This window comes from Haliotis rufescens, unplaced genomic scaffold, assembly GCF_023055435.1.
Source record: "Haliotis rufescens isolate VD_foot unplaced genomic scaffold, xgHalRufe1.0.p SCAF_5, whole genome shotgun sequence".
Classification (NCBI taxonomy): Eukaryota; Metazoa; Mollusca; class Gastropoda; order Lepetellida; family Haliotidae; genus Haliotis; species Haliotis rufescens.
This window is the reverse complement of record NW_025964223.1, coordinates 8,221,286-8,239,852: the sequence shown is the minus strand read 5'-3', so window position 1 is coordinate 8,239,852 and position 18,567 is coordinate 8,221,286. Positions and strand designations below refer to the sequence as shown.

General features: G+C 36.3%; 1 protein-coding gene across 14 annotated transcripts in view; it reads right to left on the bottom strand.

Annotated features, from left to right (window-relative positions):
• LOC124110337 (neuron navigator 2-like) overlaps positions 1–18,567 on the bottom strand; it is a 605,924-nt gene that overhangs the window by 267,376 nt on the left and 319,981 nt on the right. For all 14 annotated transcript variants that reach the window (XM_048384120.1, XM_048384123.1, XM_048384126.1 and 11 more), the window contains exon 2: positions 16,703–16,820. In XM_048384120.1, coding sequence (XP_048240077.1) covers positions 16,703–16,820 — 118 coding nt within the window. The remainder of the gene's footprint in view (positions 1–16,702; positions 16,821–18,567) is intronic.

Sequence of the window (18,567 nt, the reverse complement as noted above, 5' to 3'; positions counted from 1 at the left end):
AGAGCTCCTCTTACTGCATGATTCAACCACCAAAGAGATCCATTTACTGACAGATTCAACCACTGAGAGAACAGCTTTACAGAAAGATCAAACTACTGTAAGAGCTCATTTTACTGAAAGATCAAACCACTAAAAGATCTCATTTTACTGAAAGATCAAACCACTAAAAGAGCTCATTGTACTGAAAGATCTAACTACTGCAAGAGCTCATTTTACTGAAAGATCAAAATACTGCAAGAGCTCATTTTACTGAAAGATAAAACCACTAAAAGAGCTCATTGTACTGAAAGATCACACTACTGCAAGAGCTCATTTTACTGAAAGATAAAACCACTAAAAGAGCTCATTTTACTGAAAGCTCAAACCACTAAAAGAGCTCATTTTACTGAAAGATCACACTACTGCAACAGCTGATTTTACTGAAAGATCAAACTACTGCAACACCTCATTTTACTGAAAGATCAAACCACTAAAAGAACCTTTTATTGAGAGATCCAACCATCCTTAGACCTAATATACAGAAAGATCAAACACTCAGAGGGGTGTCAAACTACTGACTTTACTTGAGAGAATCAACCACCGAAAGACACTTTTACTCTGGGGTCAACAAGTGGAAGACCCTCCTTTTAAAGGGACTTTCATCCACCACAAGAGCTCCTCTTACTGCATGATTCAACCACCAAAGCGATCCATTTACTGACAGATTCAACCACTGAGAGAACAGCTTTACAGAAAGATCAAACTACTGTAAGAGCTCATTTTACTGAAAGATCAAACCACTAAAAGATCTCATTGTACTAAAAGATGGAACTACTGCAACAGCTCATTTTACTGAAAGATCACACTACTGCAAGAGCTCATTTTACTGAAAGATAAAACCACTAAAAGAGCTCATTTTACTGAAAGATCTAACTACTGCAAGAGTTCATTTTACTGAAAGATCACACTACTGCAACAGCTGATTTTACTGAAAGATCAAACTACTGCAACAGCTGATTTTACTGAAAGATCAAACCACTAAAAGAACCTTTTATTGAGAGATCCAACCATCCTTAGACCTTATATACAGAAAGATCAAACACTCAGAGAGTTGTCAAACTACTGACTTCCTAAGGAAAGAAAGACAACATGTGAATGGCACATTCCTCCCCACAAACAGTGATTGACCTGGATGGCTGAGATTTGTATATCAGTTACCACCACAACTGTTCTAAGATCAGCTTACCAAAACTTACAAAAAACATTTGTCTTTTCTGACAAGTAAATATTTTTTGCTGTGATTGGAAAGGTGGCAGGAGTCAGCTTTGAGTGATGAGAAAATAACCGAACTTCCACTATGTCAAAAGTGGGGACAACCCTGGATCATTCTCTCAACACCTGTTTTTTGTTGTTAGAGAAATGTATATTACAAAATATTATCTGCTCTATTTTCATATGGATGAGGTTATCAAAACTGTCTACAGTAGTCCATTTCATAGATCATTTTGTTATATATTAAAGAAGCTTAATCACTGAACAATTATTATTTGATTTATGTTCTTTTCCAAATCCACTTAATTATTTTTCAGATTTGGGTAACAATGTTCATGGCATATCTCTTGAAACAAACAAGTCTTTCTAAATAATTAAAAAAACAGAATACAAACAAAAGAAACTAAAAGAGTCATCAGATATGCCTTTAACTCTGCACTCTGATCCTTTAAAGCAACAAAGGCTAAATTATCATCAAAGTCTAACTTGATCAAAAGAAACATGTGAATGCTTTCACTAGGTTCAGCTTTGTGAAGAAATAATAAATTCTTTCTTCTTTAGTTCTGCTTCACAAATAAACCACCCATCAGTTGAATAAAACGTAATTTAAAAAAAATAAATAATAATAAACAAAATAAAACTTTTTAAATAGCAACAATTACCAGCTTGCTATGTGCGGAACATGTGAAGACATATTAGTCATGTTCATATTTTGTACCCTTCCCCCTGTGGGTGTTTATGTACAATAAATATTCTTCTTCTTCTTCTTCTTGAATGGATTTTGAGTTAGGTCATGGAAACAGGTTGATTACAAAAAAATGTCAGACAGATTACGTCCTCTACATTATGAGTGAGTGAGTGAGTTGTGTTTAACACCCTTTTAACGGTAGGGGTGGTCGGGTAGCCTAGTGGTTAAAGCGTTCACTCGTCATGCCAAAGACCCGGGTTCGATTCCCGACATGGGTACAATATGTGAAGCCCATTTCTGGTGTCCCCCGCCGTGATATTGCTGGAATATTGCTAAAAGCGGCATTAAACCATACTCACTCACTTTTAACAGTATTCCAGTTATATCACCGCTTAAAGTGGGAGGGATGCCCAAAGTGATACAGGTCTTAGACATTTACCACTTCAGTGAAACCCACAAGAACGGGTATGGTGCTGACAAACCTAGAAACATAATCGGGGCGAACCGGGATTTGAACCCACAATCATATAGGTTTCTGGCATGCCCCAAATAAACAACTCTGCACAGTGAATTGCTGCATCTTAGACTGGGCCACCCATGCACACCCACCCCCCACCCCCCAACATTGTGTCACTATCTTCTATTCCACAAGTCGATTTTAGCACTATGACTGTCATAAACCTTTGCTAAAGTATGGGAGTTACAATCATCTTAGCGCTAATATCATTTTGTGGAACAGGGCCCTGCGCAGGAAAATAGAGATTGATAATGGTTAGATAGAAAAAACAATGGAGGAAACATTGGTTTTTGAATATTTGTGGGTTTTTCAAGGAACCTAATGGGTTACTAAATTGTTTGGAAAATTAATCATCTGAAAACAACGCTTGCTATTTTCTCATCAAAAAGGTTATTTTAGTTCCACTGTCAAAAACAAACAGTATCAATTACAAGAGAATATCACCTCAAAATCCTTTCATCTATTTCTGGACTATAAAAAAGTATTTTCTCATCTAACCAACACATATTTGCCAGGCAACAATAAAATCCTGACCTACCAAAGTCTTTTTCTTTCTCTCAAACTTCTCTATTTAATGTTTCAGTGACAAAGGGCTGACACAGCACAATTAAAATGCTGACACAGCACAATTAGTACAAACACTTTCTTCTTTCATTCTTGTTCCTTTCGTCCTTCCTTTGTCTCTCTTTCACACACTAATTGTCGACTCCTGTCCTTTTTTGTTCACACCCAACTCAAAAACCCAAAAATACTCAAGATCTCAAAGTATTATTTATTTCCTTCTAAACACATTTCCAAATTAAAAGAAAATATATCTCGAATTTCTCAAATGTCCCCTGGCAAGGAAAACTCAGATAGAAACTTTTTCAAGTTATTCCATGTCATGAGTAGTAACGTTGTCCCAGGCTTCCTTATCGCGCTCAAACAGAATGATTTTGTTCTTGCATATTTTTCAATGCCATTGAAATCCACATTGACATTTTTCGAAGGCGATTACCTAACTTCCGCAACATGTTTTTGCATACCTGATAGCATACTTGGAGTTAATGGACCTCTGTTCTTCAGTTAGGAAAATAGTATGAGTCTCTTTCACAACTTGCAAGATCATCAGATTTCGAGACTTGGTGGGTGTTAGGATTCTGGCACATTAGTGCCCTGTGTGAAAAATTGCAACTGTCATATCCAAGATGTCACACGGTAGAGTGTGTTATAACAGAGAACCTGCTGGGCGCAAGCATATCAGCATCAAGATTTCCCCTATTCTATGTATGTAAAACATTGATAAAATTATTCATAGATAGCCCTAGATGTATACTATACTAAAGAAGTTAAAAGACCACCCAATTCTTTAATATTACCATAGTTACCGGTAGTGTGTGTGTGTGTGTGTGTGTGTGTGTGTGTGTGTGTGTGTGTGTGTGTGTGTGTGTGTGTGTGTGTGTCTGTGTGTGTGTGTGTCTGTGTGTGTGTGTGTGTGTGTGTGTCTGTGTGTGTGTGTGTGTCTGTGTGTCTGTGTTGCTGCTTGTACTAGTCCGGACTGATGCCAATTGTATAGTGCTAGCCCACTGAGATACCATGCTACAGTTTATCATGAATACCCCACTCAGACACAGTATACTGACTCCGAGCCGACCAGTCCTTGTTTAAGCTCCTTAATGCCGAGCGCCAGACAGGGAAACAACAAGTACCATCTTTCAACCATCTTTCAACGTCTTTTGGTATGACGCGGTCGGGGATCAAACCCTAGACCTTCCGCTTCTCCCGGCAGACGCTCAAGAGGCGGTCGATTTCTTATGATGTCATCATTGATTTTCAGTACTCCATTCATATACTTCCACAGCTATTTTGCCCTTTCTGCCAAATGGAATCTGATTCCGCGAATAATCAAGACTGGTTATTTTCTTGCATTGAGTTTTTATATATGTTATGATTATTGAAATGTTTTTTGTCGCCTATATTTTTTTTTTTTTATAAATAAAATTCTTCAGGACTGACTTAAGAAGACTTAAATTCGGTATGACTAAGTTTTCATCACTTACCAAATATAGATCAACATTGAATCTGACACGTTCCATTTCATACGAAAAAACAACAGTGTAGCTTAATGCAGTCATAATGCATGCATACTGGAGTCAAAATGGAAAGTAGTCCTTGAAATTGTCGGGTGGGTACTGAGTCGGACCCGAGTACCCATTTTTCATATGGTTGAATAAAGATATAACTTAATTCAACTTCAGTGTATGAATGACCAGATTGTTTAATACATGTATCTAAATACGTTTTGCCAGGGCTCTACTGAAAATGTTCCCAATCGGACATTTTGAGACATCTCCTGAGACCTACAGTGGGTACCCGGGTAGGGTCGGGTAATATGGGGAGGGGTACCCAGGTAGTAAATTAGGACCCGTCCCAGCCCTAGAGTCTACCGCAGACCATAAGTTAGACAAGATTCACGACTGTACTGAATCAACCTTAGACCAACTCAGATGATATTTTTGGTATGAATGAATGAACTGAATCGTCTTTAGACCACATCAAAACAGACAAGATTCATTATGAATGATTGTACTGAATCGACTTTAGGCCACCTCAAACAAGATTTTGTGTTTCTTGTTTAATGCCACACTCAGCAATATTCCAGCTATATGATGGCGGTCTGTTACCAACAAGTCTGGAACAGACAATCCAGTGATGGATATCATGAGCATTGATACACACAATTGGGTTGCTGAAGACCTATTCTCACCCGGATCTTCACAGGTCTCATCTCCCCAAACAAGACACAAATCATTCCGTATGATTGTTCTGAGCCCAGGTGTAAATGTGTCACTTCTTGAATAGCTACAAGAAATATCTTTCTATGGACCATAATGCAGCAAAAATGAGGTCAGTTTTTACATATCATCATACATAAATTTTTAAAAAAACCACAAAGCAGCTGGAATATCCTTGATGAAAAAGGTGAACAAGTTCATCATGTTTGTTTCGGAAGGGAATATTATTGCCCTACGGGTTGCAAATAATCCTGACACAAGATCTTCCAGATTGTCAATAACAGGTTCAATGGCACTGTAATTTGTGGGATATTTGTTCCAAGTGAGCAGCTGACGATTCAGATACTGAGAGCTTCCTTTGATAAGAATCATTATGATTGGCGATCATGATTTTTAGGGATCAATATGTGAAATGGGAAAACACTGCCTCATTGTTTGTTCATTTGTTGAAGTGAGTGAGTGAGTGAGTGAGTGAGTGAGTGAGTGAGTGAGTGAGTGAGTGAGTGAGTGAGTGAGTGAGTGAGTGAGTGAGTGAGTGAGTGAGTGAGACCTAGATCTTAATGTATTAGACCAAGGATCTTAATGTACTAGACCAAGGATCTTAATGTTATGGACCAATGACCTTAATGTATGAGACCAAGGATCTTAATGTTAAAGACCAAGGATCGTAATGTTAAGGACCAAGGATCTTAATGTTATAGACCAAGAATCTTAATGTTATAGACCAAGGATCTTAATGTTATAGACCAAGGACTTTAATGTATGAGACAAAGGACCTTAATGTTATAGACCAAGGATCTTTACATGTTAAGGACCAAGGATCTTAATGTCAGGCATTATAGTACAAATAACAAATAAAATGACTAAATACATAATAAGATTTTTAGTTCAGTTTAGGATTAAATCATTACACAAGGTTCTGAGGGTCAAAAAGGGTCTTCCATCATCACATGGCACTATGCTTCTGGAAGTCTTTAATTCACTCTTGATGATAACCTCTAAATAGCTACTCTAAATTAGAAACAACTGTATACTAAGTGTAATGGTATATCAGTGTCACACAAACCGTAACCACAATGTCTAGACCTAGTCTGGCAGCAGACTGAGAGGAGCATCTTTAAACCACTGCACATGTACATACAACAGTCGTCAACATCCTGCACCACCCTTTACCCAAATAGAACCTTCTGTCTGTTCATTTGAGCTGATTAATTGTAAGGTCATCGTGCTCCAGACCAGTTAGAATGTGACAAGACTCAAGTCTCATATTGCCTCCAACCTCTGCTTAATCCCTCAAATCAAAACTATTCAAACTTAGACATTTCTAAATGTACATTTTCTGACCTCATTATCCAAGTCCCTCTGGTATTCTGTAGCAGAATAGGTGCCAAAGTACCCATGCTTGTAAAAGCTTCATAATGGGGCCGCGAAGAAATTGCTTAGAATTGGTTTCCAGCAACCATTGCTTGATGTAAGAGGCGACTAAAGGGATCGGATGGTCAGACTCGCTACCTTTTTTGATGCATGTTATATCCCAATTATAGATCAATGCTCATGATATCAATCACTGGATTAGACTCAATTATTTACAGACTGAAGCATATGTAACACATGTGGTGTCTCCTGTATGATTATTGAGGAGGTGGCGTTAAACATCAAACAAGCAAATAATAAATGGGAATTTGATAGTACAATGTGTGACCATGTGTGTCCAAGTACCATGATGGTACATATTGTTGCTCATGTTATCAACCACTAGTTTACCTGTCCCTCACTCCAAAACAACCAGCTTGCTGTGATACAACTGCTATACTGTGTTGAAAGACAATCACTTGCACACTAGCTATGATTACCAGATAATCAAAGGTAACAAAATATTGAAGACCACAAGATCTCAAGTAATAAGTCACTAAGTCATTAATAACAGCTCTCGATAAAAACGACATGTTATAAGTCTGCTGACTTGTAAATCCTGGATCCTGATTTCACAGCATGGCACCGTCTCCAATGGCAACATGGCACTAGTAGACATCTGGTTCCATAAATGCAAAACATACCTTACAGGATGTAACCCAGGTGTCATCATATCTTATAGTTATGGATATAATGGAAAGAGCAACAAAGAATTTAAAACACAAGTCATACGTTTCTTCCCGATTTACCCTAATCTTCATGTAGGGGGCACGGGTGGCCCAGTCGTCTAAGGGGCTGCGATTCGCTGTGCAGAGTTGCGTCCCTTGGGCATGCCAGAAACCTGTGATTGTGGGTTCGAATCCCGGTTCGCCCCGATTATGTTTCTAGGTTTGTCAGCACCATACCCGTGCTCGTTAGTTTCACCGAAGTGGTAAACGTCTGAGACCTGCATCACTTCGGGCTTTCCTCCCACATTAAGCTGACACGCCGCGATATAACTGGAATACTGTTAAAAGCGGCGTTAAACCCAACTCACTCACTCACTAATCTTCATGTAAAGTTGTAATTCTCACTAAATCTTAACATGATCTGTCAATGACCCTTTTACGTTGTAACTTTCTTTGCATTTATATCCATATGCAATCATTAAAGTCTGATGTTCTTCGTGCAGGATATACTTCACACAAAACTTCAAAGTCAGCCTTTCTACCCACTCCTTTAAATGTTCAATTTGTGTCTTGACATCTTTCTTTAACTCCAAAGAACAATAAAAAACAAAACAAATTCTTAAAAATCTTATTACTGTATTTCTTCCAACCATGAAAATATCCTCAGTATCACATAACACGTCAGTGTCAAGAACATTTCAAGCGAACTTGAACCACTTAAAACAGTAGAGTAATATACATGAAAGGGATGAGGATGAGGATGTCGGAGGCATGATGCTCGGGTGACTAGTACTCCTTGCCCTGATCACATAGCCTCACAAACATCAAATAATGTTTGGTAAGAACGTTTTAAAGATGAAAGTTTTTAGCTGACCTTGCAGCAATACTAATCATCTGTTGATGCCTTTGTTTTGAAAGTTCATGACAGTTTTGTGTCACTTGAAACCTTTTAATGTGTGTGTTAACATTTTTCAGCGTAAACTTATGTTATCTTTCAAAATGTATGTACAGTTAAACACTGTTGTGTCGAAGTTTAAGGGATGCATAAAAAGTTTGAGTGAGTGAGTGAGTTGGGTTTAACGTCGCAATTAACAGTATTCCAGTTATATCACGGCGTGTCAGCTTAATGTGGGAGGAAAGCCTGAAGTGATGCAGGTCTCAGACGTTTACCACTTCGGTGAAACCCACGAGCATGGGTATGGTGCTGACAAACCTAGAAACATACTTAGGGCGAACCAGGATTCAAACCCACAATCATAGGTTTCTGGCGTGCCCAAGGGACGCAACTCTGCACAGCGAATCGCTGCGCCTTAGACGACTGGGCCAGCCGTGCCCCGATAAAAAGTTTGAGTTATCCAAGGTTCAGTACAACAAAATTATGACTAAACAAGGAATATGCAGAGATCAAGCTTTTCTACGAGACAACCGTAAGTTTGAAACATAAATGTTTGACACAATGGTGTTTGACTGTATATAATTGAGGCCACACTTTCTTAATTTTATGTTTCATGGATTTATTCCAGTTTCTCCACACAAGGTCGGGCGAAATAAAAATTAACATAAATAGCTATGTCAATCATTCATTTATTTATATGAAAGTCATTCTGCTGTGGGGTTAAAATGGCAGGTGGCCTCTTGAATCACTTATAGTGATGTACACATGGAATTTATATATAACATTTTTTTATAGTACAAGAAGGACTATATTACTAGTGGGAGACATAATAAGAAGATATATTTTTTGGTTTCATTTATTTCTTCTCCAGACGCTTTTCCCGTGAAAAAAAACAATGTGTGGCCTAATCAAAGGATTTTTAAAAAATGACATGATTGACATGTTTATTATGCTACTTTAAAAGATTATGTTTTATAAATGAAAATATATCTATTCAAAGACCTGGCAAACTTGTGACTGATTCACACAATCTAGTCTGTCAAACAGACCCTGAAACAAATATGTCCAATACAGCCCATGCAAGTCTATAATACTCGGCAAGTCTATATTACTGCAGTTTCTGAAAATGAAGAGAGTCTCTGAGCTCCTTTTTATTATATTTTATTAAGATAATTTAAGCACTGTCATTTCAGAGACAAGATGTCAGTCTACACACTATCATGAATCACCCACATCAGGGAGTCTCAATGATGACACCAGTCCCAGGTTCGTTCAGTTGGTTTGTCTTTTAACGCTTCACTCAGTAATATCTCAACTATAAAAAATGTCTGTAAATAATCCAGACAATCCAATGATTGTTTTTACAAACAACGATCCACGCGGTCAGGGCACAATGACAAGCTAGTCGGTGAGCCTGACCACCTGATCCACTAGGTTGCCAATTAAGGCCAGCATAGTTTTGTGGGAAGCTATTCTAGCCAGGAACCCCGACTGGTTCCATTTCATTCAGCTTCATGACAAGCATGAGGTACTCAGGTCCTGATCACTAAAACTGTTAAAAGCTGCTCAAATCTACCTCATAAAATGACACAAGTACTTCTAAACAATTCTCATCAGTTTCCATAAAAAATGTAAAGCTAAACTTAAATTCAACAACATTTATTCAAACAAGGCAAAACATGAAAATAATCTTATTTTTTCAGACAAAACACATATCAAAGTTAAACTTTGCACTGCACCTCTCCTATTGGTTCAGAAACTGTACCCCAATTGAAAGGAAAACCATAATGACAAGGGAAATAAATAAAGACAAGTTAAAAAGATGAAAAAATCATATTTTTGCAGAAAATCCAAATATTAAAACCAATCTTCAAACTGCACCTCTCCTATTGATATAGAAAGTGTTCACCAAGGTTGAAAAGATTCTGTGAAATATTTTTCAAGTTATAGGTCACATAAATGTTGAAGTGAAAAATAATTATAAGTTCAAAAGATGAAAAAATTATATTTTTGCAGAAAATCTAAATATTGAAAACAATCTTCACACTCACATCTCCTACTGGTAGATAAGATAAGATAATATTTATTGCAGAAACGTTCCATTACGGGCCAGATGCAATTTTAAAAGACAAGACATTTATGATTTATATATACATATATACAGACAAACATAATTTACATTCCTGTAGACACATACAAAAAACAAAATAATCAATATTACATATTTTTATACATAAAATGTCAACGGTTGATTATGAGGGGGTATTTATTGTTTGGAATTATAGATGTGGAAACAAATGCAGTTGATATTGACTGCTTCATTATTTGACAGGATGTATTGAAATAATATAGAAAGTATAGAAAGTGTTCACCAAGGTTGAACAGATTCTATGAAGTAGTTTCCGAGTTAAAAGTCCTCGAAAACAGATGGAATTCGTTGGAAGGACAGATGGACAGAATTCCTTGGTACAACTATATAACCCCACCCATTTAGGTTGGGGCTATAATGACAGTCTATCACAGATCTTGATACATAAAAAAATTCAAATATCATTTAGATAATTTAAATCTTCATATTGCATTCTTTTATAATGCCATGGTGCCTACAGTCTATTCAAATACCATTGTGCATTGTGGGAAGACTCGACATTCTTTTAATCTATCAACCCAGTGCTAAGAAGAAAAGCGCTATTTGGTTCAAACCTAAGACATGGATACATATCACTGATTGACACTTAGAAAATAAAAATTAAAAAAACCTTGAACACTTATACATGAAATTGCATATCTTTATGTTTTATGATGTATTAGATTCTGGTATTTATCACCCACATGTGTGAGGCGTGAGCTGGTGCTGTTTGTTGTTTTTTTTCATCTCTCTTAAAGAATATCTGGTCTTTTGATATCTCAAACTTAGCATAATCAGGATATCACTGATAAAATCTGGCACTCTTATCTGATAGCAAAATTGAGCTAAAAAATAAGACAGATTCATCAGCCCGTATAACTCAAGTTTTTTAATTCTCATTTTACAAACTTAATTTTCAAGCCATTCTCCTCAATTTTTGGACCAGCATGAAATTCTAGACAGACAGACAATCAGTTTGGTGTCAAATAGAAGCTTATTTTCAAGTTGAGTGACACACTTTTTTAGAGGTTTTGTCTCATGAGAGAAAATCCTGTGAAGCAAAGTTGATTATCAGCAGCTAGAAAAGGTCAATAAAATGTGGTTGTCTGGAACATAAGCAAAGTGTGTCTGATTAATGATTTATAGAGCCAGAAGCTACCTTGAAATTGACAAAACTGTCATCAATTTCACAGGAAAGCAAAAAGCTATTTGCATATCATTTCACATGGCCATTATTGAGGACTGCTTACAAGGAGGCATAATTTCAATGCTGAAGGACTTGGTCCAGATGACAAGAACCTTGACGTTTAGGAAGTGAAATTTACAACACCATCAAAGGTATACATTGCAGTGTTCTTGTCTAGACGGATTAGCACTATCAGATCCTGAAATCAGAGCTGGACAATGCAAGTTTGGTGTTGTATGGTAGTGTTCTATTTATGCTCTGCTAAGCTTCTTTCAGACCACATTGTTACAATGATACAAGAGTTTATTGTGCAAACATTGCAAGTAGAAACAGTGACACTATTCTATAAACTATATAAACAGTCAGGATCACAACACAAAGTATCAATACAAAATATTACATTAGGACCATGGGTTATCTATAATAAGTACTTTTTTTATATTTTTTGTATTTTTATATTACCTGGTTCATTATTTGAAAAAAGTAGACTAATATTTCTGCGATGTTAAGGCTTTCAAAATAATTATTTTAAGGAAAGAGAATTAAGTGAGTGAGTGAGTTTGGATTTACGCCGCTTTTAGCAATATTCCACCAATATCACGGCGGGGGACACCAGAAATGGGCTTCACATATTGTACCCATGTCGGGAATCGAACCCGGGTGTTCGGCGTGACGAGCGAACGCTTTAACCACTAGGCTACCCGACCGCGCCGAAAGAGAATTAAACAGGGAGTGCCTTACATCTGCAGATGGTGTTCTTCATCTTCAAGAACTGAGCAGTGGTCACAGAGACATTCTACTAAAGGTGTAGGTGGTCTTGTTCTTCTACCCAGTTCAGCGTTCGCTCGTCACGCCGAAGACCCAGGTTCGATTCCCGACATGGGTACAATGTGTGAAGCCCATTTCTGGTGTCCCCCGCCGTGATATTGCTGGAATATTGCTAAAAGCAGCGTAAAACCATACTCACTCACTCACTCTACCCAGTTCAACTTTTAGCCTGTGATCACTCAGCCCTAGCTTGGCAAAGTGGGTATACACGGTTTTTATCTCACAGTGTTCTAAATAGGGTTCAGGTTTAATTTCTGACTTAAATTTTCTATATGTTCTAAGTTTGTTTCTTGAATTTAATTGATTTGGTTACATGTTGGGATGTATTGTTAACCAAGTTTAGATATCAACTAATACAGATATTTGTCAACCATATTTAGTTCAAATATATGTTGAATACAGTATACATACTTAGTGACAAAAGAAACACGAATACCATACATGTTGGTTAATATGAGAAGAAATACTCATATTTCAAAGATATTAGATTGGTTCGATTCACAAACGAACATACTGTTATGTTGTGTGAACCGACGCTCATGAACACTCGTGTAAAGTTTGTAAATTACGTGCAGCATATCATGATAAGAATAAAGACACTCTGTGGTAACACTTGCCTGGTTGTTAGGTTTGTCATTAAGTGGTACACATTGGTACACATTGGAAACACATCGTAACATACATACTTCTCTTTTTATCATCCAAAACTGGCTCCCACAGGAGATATCGCTTGAATGAGATCAAGCGATATTTACACTGTAGATATCGCTGCAATGAAATTACATCACAATGCTTTGCAGGCCATTGTGACGCCACTGGTTACCATGACATCACAATCAAATGACATCACTAATGGCTCTGCTACTGAAGCTGTTAGCAGTACTTTTTTACACTGAAGTCAGTGCTAATTATAATTACTGTCAACAAATTGAAAAAGCTGGAAGAATGATGTTGGATGATAAATAAAATCTCCCCCTTGTGTCTTTTGATATCAAAAGACACTCGGGTGAGATTCTCAATGTTTCCATGGTTCGCATGTCTTTTGGCGGTGAGTATATTATTCTAAAATAAAGTATACTTTTCATTCATTTATTTTCTCGAAAAAAAACTAACTGTATTTGTTATAATAAGCATCCTGGGTGTCTACACAAACAACAACAATTTCAATTTGTGTTCAGACATTATGTTGTAGTGAACAAACAAGTTCACACATCGGTGGAACTAAAACGTTTTTGATAATGGTAACTTGGCAATCATACACACTTCTGTGCTGGTGTTTTCTGTAAAAAAACGTGTATTGTACACAAGGCCTTATGAACTGTCAAAATTTTTTATTCTTATATGTTGTTATTATATCTTTTCTTTGTGTTTACAAGAATGCATGGGTGTATGTCTGTAAATGTGTATGTATGAATCATAATGTTTTGTCATTTAAATATTGTACTGTTTTGTAATGGAATGATTTTTGCAATAAATGTTATCTTATCTTATCTATAGAAGAGCTGATAAAGGTTACAGATAGGTCCAGAAGTTGGTCAGGGGGCAGTCATAAAAAGAGGACGTTTGTTGTATGTATAAATGGGATGTATTAATCCAGTGTGATAAATATCAAATTGCATCAATATAACATATAAATTTCATTCTTTAGTTCTTGAGATGATGGTTCGTTAAAAAAAAAAACACATCGCCAGAGTGATATTTTTCAACCTTTGAAAACAGTAAATCCATACAGTAAAAATGTATCATATCAAGGAAAATCTGCATCACCTCTCCAGCAATATAATCATAGCAATATTTGTATTTGTATGGTGTATGTCAATGTTTTTAATTAGTCATGTTCATGTTTTATTCTTTTTGTCGTTACAGTTAATGCACCTCCATGAAACTTTAAATACTTTAATACTTCAATACTTTTCAAATTTTAATATTTTTGTCACCATTTAATTCTATTATACTTGAGAAAAATTAATTTAATATTAAAAGTCCACTGTGGTATGTAGACATGTTTAACAGACCATTTCATCTTTGGCCTTGACCTCAGCCTTGAGGACAAGCATGAAACTGACCTGTAATACGAGACAGGCATCTTTAACTGAGATATACAACTGAAATAAACACCAGAAAGAAACACATGCCTCAGGGACCAGTATTCATTTCTTTGTTTATTTCGTGGTGGTTGTATATTTATTTTTAACATTACAGCCTATTCATGTTCAAGGTTTTATTTAACCCATTTCTCCTTTAGTATTTTCAAGATTCTAATTGAATTTTTTTTAAATATGCCGATTTGTTATTTATCTTACCCATTTATTTGGTTACATACACTATAACGAGAAATATATTTTACATGCATCTGTTGACATATTTATTAAAAACTTTCAGAATTTTGGTAAATGTGCCTATTTTCAGTTTGAAATGTTTCACAGTTGATAAGTTGTTGATATTGACAAATCAAACGCAATAGTCACTCTACAAGAGGCAGGCTTAAAGTGACAGTTGGCTCGCATTAATTATATAGCATGTTATTCAAAAGGTAAAATAATGTTCAAATCAGCCATTATTTATCTCCGGGTAAGGATGCTAGAGTTATGTCCCTTTAGGTGCTCTCTCATCTCAACGATGAACTCATGTAAATGAGGTTTAGTTGTTCTTGGAATCACTCCACCAAGTATGCACAGGATTAGTTAATGCATGTATTAGAGGCAAGCTAAGATCTGATGTAATGTGAACAGGAATATATGAAACTATAATGATTTTTAATGAATAATTGTTTTATTTATGTTATTATTTCTCCTATAAGATGTTATGTGATTTCAAGATAAAAAATTTGGTTTAGCCGGATACACAATTCAATAAGGATTTTACAGCCCCTTCCCGGAGTACAGTTCATTTTATTCTCTCTGTCTTTTATCCTGAACTTTATCTGTGTAAATGAGTTGGGATTAAAGCTGCTTGGAACATTGGTACGATATGGTGCCGACAAACCAGGATCATGGTCAGAGAGGATGTGAAATTTTGGAATTCAATTGGTTTTCCATTTATGGGAAGATCAACTAACTAAACCTGACAGAGGCAGATCCAGCATTTAATAGTGAGTGAGTATGGTTTTTACGCTCCTTTTAGCAATATTCCAGCAATATCACGGCGGGGGACACCAGAAATGGATTTCACACATGTCGGGAATCGAACCCGGGTCTTCGGCGTGACGAGCGAACACTTTAACCATTAGGCTACCCGACCACCCATTCGAAACATTTAATAATAGGGGTGTACAATATACAGAAGTCACAATGTGAACAAAAACACATGTGAGGTGTTTAAAAAAGAGACCTCATGATTTACCATCATCAAAAGATAGATTAATTGTAAATAATTTTGCTTCAAACTGGTTCATGAAATGTAGCTTGAACATAAAAGAACACGATTTGCATGTTATTTCTTTCCTTTTTTTCATGTCAGGACACCTCTATGGTTTAGTTTGATCCCCTGGTCACATGAAACCAAAATATGTTATGCCGCTCAACGTGAAGTGCCAAAAGTCAACAATGGCCGTTTCTTGTAGTTGTGTGCCGAGAAGTTTGGCCGAAACATTTTTAACTCGCAATATTTTCTTTTTGAGGTAAATAAACTACTGAAAGTTTTTATATTGAGCAAGCTGAGCAATTATACGCGTCATACGTAATTTAAATGTTACGCAAAGCCTTCTTGGTAAATAGATATGGCGAGTTTTATTTTGGGGTGTCGTTATGCTATTCGCCTGACGAATGGGTTCGACATCAGATGCACGGGAAGTGACACCTCTGTCAAATGTGTTCGACGTTAGTGTGCAAAGTGTTAAAATACGGTAATTGTTGTTTGGCAACGTTGTTTGTTGTTGTTTTGGGATGAAACCTGGAGTATAAATGTGTCTGAATTGTGTCCATGTTAAATTGACGCATGGTATCTCAGTGGGCAAGTACTATAAAACTGGCACAAGTAGCCACACACATGTGCATGCATATATAAATGCAATAATCTTGATGGTGGTATTAAACCGCATTTCATCTACCCTCACCTTTACATAATGCAAGTTAAGATTTCCTGATATTATCCTTGTTTGGCTGGCTGTTCTGAATGTAGGTTCAAGACAACTTTTCACAAAGACATCAACCATGACAAACAAATACCGTTGGTGTAGGTGTGAATAAAAAAATGCAAATATGTTTGGTTTGTATGTTTGATGAAAACACAGAGGCTCAAAAACAATGACATGAGTTTTTCTCCCACGTTCAAACCTGCCCTGAAGAACTGTTACCATGGTAACAAGCTAATGTCACTTTTAAGAATAAAGGACCAAAGATGGTGCTATACTTACTGACTGCCTCAATGACATCTGCCAGCAACACCCCATCCGTGATGTCTTGCTGCAGATCGGCAATAAACCGTTTATTGCGAGCCTTCTCCAAATAATGGTTGGCCCAATCTGTATAGATCTGGAACAAACAAACATGAACATTTTGACTGATGTAGACAACAACAGAAGTAAACAATTGTAGTATCTTGTATAACATGACACATAAATAATGATGTATTACATTACAATCAGGGAGATAACAGTTAGCCCTTTAGAAATCACCTCTCGACCAGAGACAAAGTATTGACAGCATTATCATTGTATCATATATGTCCGCAGATAAGCCGAATTTTTGAGAACCAGAAAAACGATTCTGTAGAAAGGGGTCGGCCTTTCCATGGGATACACTTTCATGATAGTATTTTTCAGATCATGATCTGTCAGAAACATTGCCTGAATGACGGTCTGATAGATGAAAACTTCACAAAAGTTTCGAAGTTGCCACCAAGACAACCATTATTGTTATAAATTAGCAATAAAGTTATTATCATACACCAATGTTGTATGTCAAAAATTGTATGCATGTTACTATTTCAAATCATAAGTTTTCAATTGAATGTTCAAGGTTTATCGTTCTTCATAAACTCCATGATCTTTACATATAATAATATAACCCACAGATTATAATTGCCAATAGCTATTATGTACATTTTGCAAAGTTCATCAACCTTTATTGAAAGAGGCAAATACACAACTGAAAAGGCAAGTTATTCAGTTCCCAGCATTTGGACACACCTCCAGTCAACACAGATGACCTCCTGATCACCATTCTTTTCAAGCTGGATGTCGCACAGGTGAAAACCCCGATATGACTGATTTTTATTTATTTATTTTATAGTGAAACATTTTGTCAATCGGTTGGCTTTTAAAAAAAAAAAATGTCCATAACCATATGTCACACATTGATTACAAATGCAAGACTATACAATGTAAGAGGTGACTAACGTAATCAGGTGGTCAGTCTCGCTGACATGGTTGATGCATGTCATTGTATCCTAATTGTGTGGACCGATGCTCATGATGTCAGTCACTGACTCCATTATTTACAGACCGCCGTCATATAGCTGGAATATTGCTGAGTGCAGCTTAAAACAACAAATAAACAAACTCACCAACAAACAAACAAAACTTTCATGAAAGTGTTGGTTGACAATCTTTGCAATTCTGATTATGTTATATGTCTTATATAAGTCATAAATGGCATTGTGATGAAATTGATAAAACTAAAACTTTGGTCATATGCCTTTGAAATATGTGTACAAAGAAGATTTACTGCAACATAATGTTGTTTGTTTGTTGTTCAACATCACACACAGCAAAATTCAAGATATATAAGGGCAGTCTGAATTGAGTCTGAACCAGACACTCTTTATTTATTTGCCAATCGAATGCACGCATTATATTTACATAAATTCTGCAGCAGTGAAAACGGTAAAGCTTAGATTGTCACCTTAAACAGCATTTTGAGGATGTTTTAAAAGAAATTGGTTATTATTGGTTTATAAATGCCAGTAGACTCCACCCATGGGATAAAAAATAGACTGAATACCCATAGAAAACCATAAACATCGAATATGAAAAACATGTGTGTAAATACTAAATGGCTCAGAAAATTATCTCGATCCCTGGAACCATGGCAATGATGACAATTCCTCATTATTAAGAATTCTTTAAAAAATAGAAACAAAATCTCCCTATCTCACATTCAAATACCAACATATAATGTGTCTGTTTTATTGTTCTGTATCTCTTATAATATGTGTATACTATCAAAACTTGTCAATTGCATGTACATTTCACTCAGTCTGTTGGGTATATCATATGAT